This window comes from Schistocerca americana, chromosome X (assembly GCF_021461395.2).
Source record: "Schistocerca americana isolate TAMUIC-IGC-003095 chromosome X, iqSchAmer2.1, whole genome shotgun sequence".
NCBI lineage: Eukaryota > Metazoa > Arthropoda > Insecta > Orthoptera > Acrididae > Schistocerca > Schistocerca americana.
In genome coordinates, this window is record NC_060130.1 from 887,594,226 (window position 1) to 887,608,343 (window position 14,118).

The 14,118-nt window shown below is 40.8% G+C and overlaps 1 protein-coding gene across 1 annotated transcript in view; it reads right to left on the reverse strand.

Annotated features, from left to right (window-relative positions):
* Positions 1-294: 294 nt before the first annotated feature.
* The window catches only part of LOC124556373 (lipase 1-like), a 214,741-nt gene continuing 200,917 nt past the window's right edge, over positions 295-14,118 (reverse strand). The window contains exons 6-7 of the mRNA XM_047130337.1: positions 13,315-13,457; positions 295-800 (exon numbers count right to left, since the gene is read on the reverse strand). Of these exons, the coding sequence (XP_046986293.1) occupies positions 621-800; positions 13,315-13,457 (323 nt within the window). The 3' untranslated portion in view covers positions 295-620. The remainder of the gene's footprint in view (positions 801-13,314; positions 13,458-14,118) is intronic.

Here is a 14,118-nt window from a genome sequence, read left to right on the forward strand (position 1 = left end):
TGCTGTTTTAAGAACTGAAGGAAATGAAACAGAGGCAGCAACATAGAAGGGAATGAGACAGGTTTGTAGCCTATTACCCGTTTCATTCCAACTGTAGATTGAGTAAGCAGTATAGGAAACCAAGGGGAATTTGGAAAATCAGTTAAAGTTAAGGGAGAAGCATTTAAAACTTGTAAGGTGGATATGAGTTTGAAAAACTAAGAGGTGGATGGCAAAGGTTTATGTTAAAAACAACAAAAACACACTGTAACCAGTCACTAAATTTTGTCAGTACCAGTCTTTACATGTTTCAGACACATAGATCTGTCTTCTTATGATGATATTGAGCTTTGGTTTGTCAACATAGTTCTTATGAAATATACTCATATTAAAATGTTCATTTTGTGATACAAATAATGTGCAACATATTTGGGGAGCTCAGTTTTATTGTATTGATGGAATAATAAAGACCTACATAGACTTTCAGCCATACTCAAACAAAACTATTGAAACAATTGTTTACCATGTACATTGCATTAACTGTTTACTGGTATATGAGACTGGCATCTCCCTGTTGTATAATCTGTCTGTATGGAATGGAAATTTTTATGGTGACTAGAAAGTAGTTTTCTGTGAGCTTGCTACGGAGAGATGTTGGCTGCAATGCTGTGACGAAATTGCTGCATGACTGCCATGACGCTGCTGTACAGCAGGCTGAGCACCCGCTTGTGCAAAAGGAAGTCTATGTGGTTGAATGCTGTCTCCGGCACACGTTCGATTGACACAACATTCTGTAACTCCTGCGCCAGCCGCATCACACCCTGCCAACACAGACCACCAAACATGTACATCATCGGTGTACTTCAGCTCCACTCATGTTGGTGAAACACATTCTGAAAATAATTTACAGTCTGGCACAATCTCTATAAGTGATCAGCACAGCTGACTACCATGTGGAGGACCTGGATTCAATTCCTCATACTGCAAGGGGTTTTTCTTGATGGGATGACTGGAATGGGGTGCACTCAGCGTTGTGACGCCCACTGAGGAGCTACTTGACTGAGTAGTAGCGGTTCCAAGTTCAAGAAACCTGAAAACGATTGGAGAGCAGTGTGCCAACCACGTGCCTCTCCATACTGTATTTGATGATGCCATTGGCAGAGAATGACATGGCGGTTGGTGAGGCCTGAACTTTAAATTTTTTACAATAAGTTCAACTGCAATATAAAATTACCAGTTTTGGTCGTCACTGGCCACCTTCAGGTCAGAAGACAGATGTAGTGGTTCTCACCCACCAGTGCAGAAACAGCATTGTAAAATCCACAATGGTGGGTGTAAACCACGGCAACTGCCTTATGATCTACAAATGACCAGTGACTGCTGAAACTGGTAATTCCATTTTGGAATTTATGCCACTGTGCTGGACGATAAATTATTTTCAAAACAATCAATCATTGGTTTCTCCTGTTCAATAAATGTCATTCTTTCTTAAATACTCTTTGATATTCAAGCAAATAGCATAACTCTCACAGACCATTGAAAGTATATGTGAATGATTGATTGTACCTAAAAGTAGCATATACTGCCATCACATGATTCCCTCTGAAAGGCATATATATATATATATATATATATATATATATATATATATATATATATATATATATATATAAAAAATAGAGAGTGCTGGCAGGTCGATAGGCACACAAACATACACATGAAATTCAAGCTTTCGCAACAAACTGTTGCCTCATCAGGAAAGAGGGAAGGAGAGGGAAAGACGAAAGGATGTGGGTTTTAAGGGAGAGGGTAAGGAGTCATTCCAATCCCGGGAGCGGAAAGACTTACCTTAGGGGGAAAAAAGGGGTATACACTCGCACACACACACATATCCATCCGCACATACACAGACACAAGCAGACATTTGTGTCAAATATATATATACGTTTATTAGAGCATTCAATGCTATTTATCTTCACTGCACCACACTCAAGAATTTCCAATGGTCCATGCACCTCCACATAAACTGTGTACAGTCACACGCTGCTATTGTTAATTCACCAGTAGCGTGGCTTTTGCTCATTTGCACATGCTTGAAGATGGTTGTTGCACAATAGTAGTTGGAAAAGTGCTGGAGGAGTCAGATTGCCCATCAGAGCACTGTGATAAAAGTTTTATTGTGATGATGATAAGTAATTAATTGTCAGTGGGTATACAAGTATGTCACAGAACAGAGCAGGTGAAACACTTCTGTGTTTATTTTGAAACAATTTATGCAGTAAATGACATACATTTGTGAATACCTGCCAGGGTCTTGCCTATGCCATGTCCATCAAACTGTGATTTGATACACAGAGATTAATCGTGAAGATATTACATTGTGTGACACGTGATGATCGCAAACTTATTATTGAGATATCTGAAGTTGAACTGAGTGGTTATCATGGTGGACAAAATGTTATTATGGTCACTAGACTTTTGTGACCTGACTGAGAGAGATATGTTTGTGTGTATATGACACTAGCAGGCGAACAGTGCATCCAAGTGGAATAACATTTCTGAATAGAAATCAAACTCTGCCAGACCTGTGCTACTTAGAATAGTAGAGTAATACTCATTCCCTCTGTGTTGAACCATTGCCTTGTATTTGAACAGTACAGCAGTAGTTAGCACACTGGACTCGCATTCAGTAGGGCAAAATTTCAAATCTGCATCCAGACACCCAGATTTAGGTTTTTTGTGACTTTCCTAAGTCGCTCCACACAAATGCCAGGATGATTCCTTTGAAAGGGCATGGCACATTCCTTTCCCCCATCCTTGAAACAATCTGAGCTTGTGCTCCATCTCTAATGACCTCGTTGTTGATGGGATTTTATATCATAGTATTCCTTCACACATTGAATGGTACACCATTAGCATCAGTAGCATCACAAGGAAAGAAGCAGCTGACCGTAAAACAAACAACAGGTTGGTGACTTAACCCGCCGTCATTAAGCATTCTTGTTGCCTACCTGTGCAGTTCAGAGCAAGAACGTGATTGATTTTGCATATACAGGTTATAAAAAACTAAGTCTATAAAATTTTAGAATTCTTAGAGGAGATTAAAAGCAACAATATCATTATGTGACAAAAATGTTACTGTGGCACCACTTCTGTGCTAGGGGCCCTGAAAGTTTTGACACTAGTGATATACAAAGATTGCATTCAAACTGCCGTGAGCTGGGAAATTATTTTATAGATCAGGTTACCTTCCATTCAGAAGGCTGTTGCAGGCAGCGACTGTTATATTGACTTGTAAATAATAGATTTCAGCTATCAGTTGTCCTTTTTAAATTTTATTGGCAGATCTAGATTTCAGCTAGAAACTAGCCATTCTCAATGCTAAGAAAGGATTTCTTTTCGAACAATATCACTAAACTTCATCATGTCATCAATGATAATAATGCAATCAGCAGCATCATCATATTTTTGTCAAAGGGTGATGTGTGAGTACATTACTAAATTTAAATATGGATGAATAGTCAGCTATTATCAATGTAGTTCCTTGTGTCACAGAAAGATAGCACATTCTACATCTACATTACTACTCTATAATTCACATCTAAGTGCTTGGCAGAGGCTTCACAGAACCACTTGCAGACTATTTCTCAACCATTCCACTCTCAAATAGCACATGTGAAAAATGAACATCTAAATCTTTCTGTGTGAGCTCTGATTTCTCTTGTTTTATTACAATGGTCATTTCTCCTTATATAGGTGGGACTCAACAAAACATTTTCTCATTCAGAGAAGAAATTGACAATTGAAATTTTATGAAAAGATCATACTGCAACAAAAAAATGACTTTGGTTTAATGATTGCCATCCCAGCTTATGTGTCATATCCATGACACTCTCTCCTCTGTTTTTGATAATACAAATTGAGGTGTCCTCCTTTTAATATTCAGGGAATAATGCTGTCAGAGCATGTGAACAGATGAGAAATAAATGACTGATAGCTGGAAATAGACTGTGGCATGAGGAGACAGGGTTCTAGGCATGTAAAAATAGTCTATAGTTTTGGGAACACAAATAAATGAATAATTGAAAGATTGAAAATCATTTGAGCATTGTGTACTTGAACTGAAGCTACTGCAAAAAATCATTATTTGCATCTACAGGGCATCTAGTGGAAATATGTATGTTTTAAAAACAATCTGGAGCTGTTTTTTTGATCCATTATGGATCGTGGGACGACGACTGGCATGAACTTCTTGATGCAATAATTTACCAACAGCCGTATGTATTGTAGAAATTTATTTTATTTTATGAACTTCTATGTGCTACCAGTTTCGGCATTACATTGATGCCATCTTCCGGCCCCACTCATCATAGTCGGAGCCATCCGTGAATGAATCGTCCTCTTGTTTTCTCTAATGTATCGTACCTGCTGTGTTTACTGGATGATGCTGTGTCAAGTTGTGCAGATAAATTATTATTATTGTCAGTAGACAAATGATAAATTTGAAAACTTCTCATTTTCACATGTAAATTTCAGCTCAGTCACTTCCAGACCAGATTTCCATTTCTTAAATTGCAACATTTTTTATTCATCATTCCTGAATGTACTTGTTAGCATCACAGAAAAACATCACTTTATTTGTTAAATTCACTATATGCTGCAGAGTTTGAATGCCGGACCTTGCCAAAAATAAATCATCAAAAAAGGCAAAATAAATTTTATGTTTTCAAGAAAGTCGTTCATTAGTGCTGACCCAGATCCTAGTAGGAATCGCAACTACAATTGCTTAGTAGTGGAAAGGCATTAGGACCAGATGGAATACCTATAAAATTCTGCAAAGATTATGTGAAAGAAGTCACCCCCCCCCCTCCCCTCCATTCTGGCAGTAGTTTACTGTAGATTGCTTGAGCAATGAAGGGTATGTTGTGACTGGAAAAAAGTGCAGGTCATTCCCAGTTTCGAGAAGGGATACAAGACAGATGCACATAATTATGGTCTTATATCGTTGACGTTAGACTGTTGTAGAATTATGGAGCATGTTTTATGCCCAAGAATTGTGACGTTCTTGGAGAAAGAAAATCTCCTCTATAAAGATCATCATGGATTCCGCAACCACGTAAAATGTGAACTTCAGCTCATGTGTTCCTCCATGAAATCCATAGCACAGTAGATGATGACATTCAGGTTGATGCTGTGTTCCTTGACATCAAGAAGGCATTTGACACCATCCCAAACTGCTGTTTAGAGAAAAAAGAAAATAAAAAAAGGAATATACAGAATATCGGGACAAATTTGCGACTGAATTCAAGACTTTCTGCAGACAAAACTCAACACACCACTCTTACCCGAACAATATCGACATACGTGAAGGTAATGTGTGGAGTACCCCTACGAGGTGTAATAGGACCGTTACTGTTTACAATATACATAAATGATCTAGTAGAATGCGTTGAGTTCTCAGATGATGCGGTTGTCTGTAAGAAAGTAACAACGCCAGAAACAGTATCGATTTGCAGAATGGCCTGCAGTGAATTGGTGAATGGCGCAGGCTTTGGCAGTTGACTCTGAACGTACAGAGTGCACCATATTGCTCATATACATGAAAAGAAATCCACTACTATACAAGTACACTACTGATGACAAATTGCTGGAAACAGTATAGAAGTAGTGCCTTAAAATATATAGGAGTAACTATCCAGAGCGGCCCTTAGTGGAATGACTAAGTAAAACAAATAACAGGAAAAGCAGATACCAGACTAAGAGTCATAAGAATAATCTTAAGAAAATACAGCTCATCGACGAAGGCAGTGGCTTACAAGGCGCTTTTTCGACCGATTCTTGAGTATTGTTCATCAATCTGAGATCCATACCATGTAGGACTGTTAGAAGAGATAGAGAAGGTCCAGCGAAGAGTGGCGCGTTTTGCCACAGGTTCTTTTAGTCGGGACGAGAGCGTAACAGAGATTAGCAGGAACTCCAGTGGCAGGCATTACAAGTGAGGCGTTGTGCATCACGGAGAGGTTTCCTATTGAAATTTCGAGTTACCACTTTCTGGGAAGAGTCGGACACATATTACTTCCTCCCCCATACGTCTCACGAAATTACCACTACAAGAAAATTCGAAAAATTAGAGCTAATACATATGCTTAACGATAATTATGAATGGTGCTATGGAGGCTTAGATTTGGATCCCCCAGGGACTGTCTGCGATCAAATGATATAGCTGTGATGGGATTTCGCAGCGTGGCGAATGCTCGTGTAGACATTTTGGTTGCTGAGACGACCCTCACTAACTACAACTTGAGGCCATTGAACCATGGAGTGCTCGCAAGGAACACAAGCAAAACACGCAGCATAAGAAGGAAGAGTAGGGTCTATCATCCCGTCGACGACGAGGTCATTACAGACTGAAAACAAGCAAGGCTTGGGGAGAGATGTGGAAGGAAATTTGCCACGCCCTTTCGATGGAACTATCCCAGCATTCGCTTTGAGAGATTTAGGGAAAATATAAATCTGGATGACAGAAAGGTGATTTGAACCGCCATCCTCCAGAATAAATATTCAATGTTTTAGCACTAAAATCTATTTGATTAGATGCCACGATCCATACAGATTGCGGTCTCAACCAGGACTGCTTCACTAAATACTGATTTCGATATGCAATACCGTTTCATTCCTTTGCAAATTTAATCGTTTCTTACACGCAGTGGCGATTCGTGGGTATTCATTCTGAGCGTTCACAAATTTTTAGATTCAGATAAATTTGAGAGCATCTGCTGTATATCAGTTATGCTTATCAACAAATTTACACAACTAAAGCCACTGCCAATAACAATGATAATAACAATAAGATGCATAACTTATCTGACAAAAGAAAAAAAAATGTTTTTGTGGATTTTTTTTTGTTTTGTATATAATTAAGTGCAGTTTAGGGCAATAACGAAATAATATGTAAGCTTTCGCGACTCTCGATTTCACATTTCTGTGTAAGTGGGAGTTCTCGTGCTCTTCCATTTTTTCAGACAATGTACAAGATACGAGCTGCAAATCAGATATTCTTACGCTGCCTCCATCCAACAACTTGTGCTAACTGTAGACTTCCTTATTAAATGTTCGCTTGTGGTCAAATTTATTTAATTTCGTCATTCTCTCGTTCAAAGGATCTGTTGTTGGCGGCCCTAGTTCCTTTGCGGCTAACTTTTTCTGGTACGATAATTTACTTTTCTATTCCCAGTATCAGATTTTCACTCTGCAACGGAGCGTGCGCTGACATGAAACTTCTTGGCAGATTAAGGTTGTGCGCCAGACCGAGGCTATGGACCTTTGCCTTCTGTAGGCAACTGTTCTACCGATTGAGAAGACTCACGACCCGTCCTCACAGCTTGGCTTTTCTGATGTTCAACATTGCACACGAAAGCCGATTCCCGCACAGTAAACAACCAACTGCAGATACAAAGTGCCATTTGTGGAAATGATTAAACTCAAGTAATAATGTTTACTCACATGCGCATTTGACCAGAATACAAAAATGAGGATCTGAAATCCATAAGGGCCTAAAGCACACCGCCATGGATCCCACATTTAAGTGAATAACAGAGAAACCAGTGTTACAACTTTTTGTGAATTATTATGTATGCAATGTGGGCCTACAGCACAGATAAACCTGACTCACCATAAGATCAAAATATTTCAGAAGCATGAATAAATGCTACAGTCTCATAATTGAGGGTAGCTTGCTTTAGCCCCCTATGATTCCCAGCGCCTCAAATGGATTTCTGTATGATAAAATTCGTGAACAACAAAGTATAACTCATTCAGAAACTCACAAAATAGGTTTACTGTCAGTACAACTTAACATATACTGACGTCCGATCTAATTTTACTACTCTATATAGTGAGTGAATTAGCTTATTTGAGGAGTGTGCTATCTAGCAGGATTTATGCCGACAAAATTCTGCTACAGTGTGCTGCCACCTATTGGCCCTGACGTAAACTTCTAGTTTAGTGGCAAGGGTTAGCTGTGCATATTGTTCATCAAATTCGTATGTATGTGGCGCGTAGGGCAATTACGTCACGCGAGTTGCGCATGCGCGAAAGCTACTTAACCCCCTCATGGCCCCAAGGCTCGTTTAACTACAAATAAACAGTTTTAATGTGGGTGTTGACTATTCATCCTCCAGATATGCTATTCATGGACTTTTTATTATAACTGGATAAAATATTTGTGATTATATCACAGTTTGTAGTGCAACAATTTGAAATTTTTGCAGTGGGGTCGGAAAATACCCCAGGTATACATCAATGTGATTTTCAGTGTTTTTTATACGTTTTGTTTCGAAAATAAATCTTGGCAACAATGCGCCTTATAAACCGACATTCATTGTACATTGTTGTAAAAAAGGACAGAAAATACAGTCACGTGCGTTGTTACGACAAAATCACTGTTTGTAATTGAGTTTTGTGGAAGGAAGACGTGCTGTTATAGTTTATTCGTTATGGATGGTGATATACGTTTTGCAAGGGGTACGGTCTCGAGCAGATTAGCAGATTTACGGAAGAGTGGTAGTGTTTATGGATCAATTTTTGGAAACGAGGATGACAGTGATGTTGACGGAGATATGGTAGAGAAAGATATACACATACATGTTGGAGATGAAGTGGATATGAGTGACTGTGAAGAAGATGATAATGGTATTCAGGTAACGAGTGCATCTACTTTTGTGGCTATAAATGGACAGATAACATATAACACAGTACCATCTGATGTGCGCAAGCACGTTTCAGGGAATGTACTACATGAAACTGCACATATTTCATGTCACCTTAGACCACAATTATAGACAAGGGCAGATTGTCTCTGAATTTTTATCACCAATGACATGCAGAGTGTAATAGTAATGCATACCAATAATCAGGCAAAAGATAAATTCTGTATCCAACGCATGAATGCTGGACTGAACTTGATTCTGAAGAGCTGCAGGCATTCTTTGGTCTACTAATAATAGCTGGCTTGCATAAGGCATGTGGAAAGCCTTTGAATTTTGGTCAGACGAGTATAGCTTACCTATTTTTCGAGCCAAAACGAGCTTTTCAAGATTTCGTGATATTTTGATATGCCTCCAGTTCGATGATAAACTCACAAGGGAAGAAAGAAAAGCTGCTTCTGGATCAAAAGCTGAACCTGTAAGGGCTGTGTTTGAAATGTTTGTTGATGCATGCATTTCATCTTATGTCTCTGGACCTTATATTACAGTTGATGAGCATCTGTCTACTTTCAGGGGACGGTGTCCATTAAAGGTGTACATTCCTTCGAAACCTGGAAAGTATGGGATAAAAGTGTGGGCTATTGCAGATTTTGAGACCAATTATGTCATAAATGCACAAGTGTATACGGGGAAATCTGCTGATGGAAGGAAAATAAATCAAAGGAAACGAGTGGTACATGATTTAGTTGATCAACTGAAGGGAAGTGGTAGGAACATTACCATTGATAACTTTTTTACAAGTTTTAATTTGGGACAAGAACGTCTTGCTAATAAATCTACACTTGTGGGAACCCTTCGGGCCAATCAAAAAGAGATATCAAATGAAATGTTGCCATCAATGCAGAGCCGTCCGTTATTGAGCACTTTTGGGTATGTACAGACTACTGTTTTAGCTTTGTATGTTGCTACACAAAATAAATCAGCCATTTTGCTGTCTAGACTGCGCCAAACATTTTATGTAAGTGAGCATGAGCACTAAAAACTTAAATAATAATATTCTACAACTCAACAAAGTCAGGAGTTGATATAGTTGGTAAGATGACTACACATTATTCAGTGAAATGTGGAACAAGAAGGTGGCCACTTGCTGTATTTTTTGATATAGTATATTTAGCTTGTCTCAATGCTTACATTCTGTACTGTAAATTTTTACACGATATGAGAAGTTAAAATGCAAGAAGAGAATTCCTCTCAGGACTAGGAAAAGAACTAGTCAGACCTCACATTGAAAGACGAATCCTGTCGATCCAGTGCAGAACACAATGCATTGGTTCAGCAATAATATTTTGAGGCTTCAGAGATCTTCTAAAGGAAAAACAATACGATAATCGGGAAGCCAATGCCCCAAATCTGAAAAGAAAATGTTACGATTCCTAGCCAAGGTCAAAGGACAAGAAAGTGAATCAACAATGTGATGGGTGTCACAAAATTGTCTGCAAAGAACAAGCTAGGATAATTGTATTGTGTAATGATTGTTCACCATATGACACGGAGAGCGAGTAGGAGTGTATTTCCAATAAAATTCCATGTAAGTGATATTACACATAACATTAATAAATTACAGTATTCCAGAATGAGATTTTCTCTCTGCAGCGGAGTGTGTGCTGATATGAAACTTCCTTACAGATTAAAACTGTGTGACGGACCGAGACTCGAACTCGGCACCTTTGCCTTTCGCGGTCAATTTTAAATTGGCTAAATGCATTCAGAACAGGGAATGTGTCATGTAAAAAGAGAACTGACAGAAGCCTTACAACACCAAAAAATGTCGAACGAGCCAGAGCAGCAGTACTGCAATCTCTGAAACGCCCAGCTCGGAAACACTCACTTGCTCTTGGCATTTCAAGACGTTCTCTCCATTGGATTATTCACAATGAACTGAATTTCACCCATCTAAACTGTGAGTGGTCCAGCAATTTTCAGTACAGGATTATGTAACACGGAGAACGTCTTGTGGAGACATGCATGCAACCATACCCCGTGGCGCAAATGTTCTTTTCCGAGGAGGCACATTTTCTTCTCAGTGGGTGTGTAAAGAAGCAGAATATGCGGTTCTGGAGCGACACGAAACCCAGGCAAATTCACCAGAGACCCCTGTACTCAGACCACGTCACTGTGTGGTGCGCCATATCACGAGTAGGCATCATTGGCCCTTACTTTTTCCAGGAAAATCGTCGTGCTGTAACTGTGAATTCGGATCGTTACTTAACTATACTGCAAGGGTCTTTCCAGCCGGCTTTTGAGGAAATGCAATTACAGGATACCTGGTTTCAACAAGACGGTGCCACTGCACACACAGCGGACATTACCATGAACTTTTTAAGGCAAACGTTTCGTAGAAGGCTTATCTCTTGGATGGAGGATCTCAAATGGTTCAAATGGCTCTGAGCACTATGGGACTTAACACCTGTGGTCATCAGTCCCCTAGAACTTAGAACTACTTAAACCTAACTAACCTAAGGACATCACACACATCCATGCCCGAGGCAGGATTCGAACCTGCGACCGTAGCAGCCGCGCGGTTCCGGACTGCGCGCCTAGAACCGCTAGACCACCGCGGCCGGCGGAGGATCTCAGCTGACCAGCACGATCATCAGACTTAGCCCAGTGCGATTTTTTTTTCTTTGAGCATACCTGAAGTCAAAGGTGTATTGCAACCGTTCCAACACCCTGGAAGTCCTTCAGAACAATACTAAGGCTGAAATTGCAAGAAGAGTGCATGCGAATTTCAGAAAACGACTGCGGCAGTGTGTGGTTTGTGAAGATAGACATTTGCCAAATACACTGTTTAAACCACGCAATTAGGTACTTCCGTTATTGTCAAATATGAGGAAAATAAGAATGTAAGTTTCTAAGTGTCCATTATTTTTTACCTCATTCCCAAATCAGCAATTTGCTGAGCTCCACCCTGTATTACTGCAATACTGGCCATTAAAATTGCTACACCAAGAAGAAATGCAGATGATAAATGGGTATTCATTGGACAAATATATTATACTAGAACTGACATGTGATTACATTTTCACGCAATTTGGGTGCATAGATCCTGAGAAATCAGTACCCAGAACAACCACCTCTGGCCGTAATAACGGCCTTGATACGCCTGGGTATTGAGTCAAACAGAGCTTCGATGGCGTGTACAGGTACAGCTGCCCATGCAGCTTCAACACGATACCACAGTTCATCAAGAGTAGTGACTGGCGTATTGTGACGAGCCAGTTTCTCGGCCACCATTGACCAGACGTTTTCAATTGGTGAGAGATCTGGAGAATGTGCTGGCCAGGGCAGCAGTCGAACATTTTCTGTATCCAGGAAGGCCCGTACAGGACCTGCAACATGCGGTCGTGCATTATCCTGCTGAAATGTAGGGTTTCGCAGTGATCGAATGAAGGGTAGAGCCACGGGTCGTAACACATCTGAAATGTAACGTCCACTGTTCAAAGTGCCGTCAATGCGAACAAGAGGTGACCGAGACGTGTAACCAAAGGCACCCCATACCATCACGCCGGGTGATACGCCAGTATGGCGATGACGAATACGCGCTTCCAATGCGCGTTTACCGCGATGTCGCCAAACACGGATGCGACCATCATGATGCTGTAAACAGAACCTGGATTCATCCGAAAAATGATGTTTTGCCATTTGTGCAAAAGGTTCGTCGTTGAGTACACCATCGCAGGCGCTCCTGTCTGTGATGCGACGTCAAGGGTAACAGCAGCCATGGTCTTCGAGCTGATAGTCCATTCTGCTGCAAACGTCGTCGAACTGTTCGTGCAGATGGTTGTTGTCTTGCAAACGTCCCCATCTGTTGACTCATGGTCGAGACATGGCTGCACAATCCGTTGCAGCCATGCGGATAAGATGCCTGTCATCTCGACTGCTAGTGATACGAGGCCGTTGGGATCCAGCACGGCGTTCCGTATTACCCTCCTGAACCCACCGATTCCATATTCTGCTAACAGTCATTGGATCTCGACCAACGCGAGCAGCAATGTCGCGATACCATAAACCGCAATCGCGATTGGCTACAATCCGACCTTTATCAAAGTCGGAAACTTGATGGTACGCACTTCTCCTCCTTATACGAGGCATCACAACAACGTTTCACCAGGCAACGCCGGTCAACTGCTGTTTGTGTATGAGAAATCGTTTGGAAACTTTCCTCATGTCAGCACGTTTTAGGTGCCGCCACCGGCGCCAACCTTGTGTGAATGCTCTGAAAAGCTAATCATTTGCATATCACAGCATCTTCTTCCTGTCGGTTAAATTTCGCGTCTGTAGTACGTGATCTTCGTGGTGTAGCAATTTTAATGGCCAGTAGTGTATTTGATGACGTCAGTGTACCAACGGATATCCTCTTTCATTTTGCTTTATGTTATGTCTTTATGTATTTGGTAAATATGTAGGCTAAATAACCCAGTATGGCAACTAAGGAGGTAAAAATCACGCATCTTGGAGAACAGAAGTTTCTCCGAAAAATCAGCGCTTGAACGTGGGCCAGAAACTTTTGAAGCAAGCGAGTCAGTCGGAAATATGAAAGTCAAGCGAGAAACAAAGACTGAAAGACTACCTTAGGGTGCAGCTCGTAGTCGTTGTCGGCGTAGTATAGAGCGAGCGGGGCGTCTATTCTCTGCAGGTGGTAAGCAGGTGGCCTCGTCAATCCGTAGCGGCGCAAGTTTTCCTCTGGGCCGCGGTCCATGGCTTCAAACCGACCTGTAGACAAACACAGCTTGTTGGTTTTAAGGAAGCCTAATCGTCTAGAAACTTGCAATAATGACATAAAGGATGAAGTAAAATTCTTAGCATTGTGCAAACTTCCAGCTCCAAGTCCTTGTTTTGAGTCGACTGGACGGCTTGATCTAGAGAGTTGAAGGGTCCTGTAACCAGTTACATTGCAACTCGCTAGACTTTCACCGTTGGGTTGGAACTTGTAGGTTCCCGAGGTGTGCACTACACATGAGAGGCTGTTACCAAGGTAGCTGACACTCTCTCTCTCTCTCTCTCTCTCTCTCTCTCTCTCTCTCCCTGTGTGTGTGTGTGTGTGTGTGTGTGTGGTGCACGCAGTTTTTTTTTAATATAGAGTTGGTAACACGGTGCGCTCCACATAACGATAGTTGTAAAAAAATCTGCAGTATTAGTTCTCTTCTCTATCTATACAAATTGAAGTTTTGGCTAACAGATGGATTGATTCACGAGGAAGATTCGTGTACATAATCTGCAAATAATTTTTGGAAACTGGCTCAACAATGGTGATTAAAGTCCGCTGACGCTGTGCAAACGATGGCATTACCATCTAGTGGTGCACTGCGAATTGGGCCTAGTGATCTAGTGTGAACCTGAAAACTGAAAGGTCATAGAGTCGAATCTGCATCAG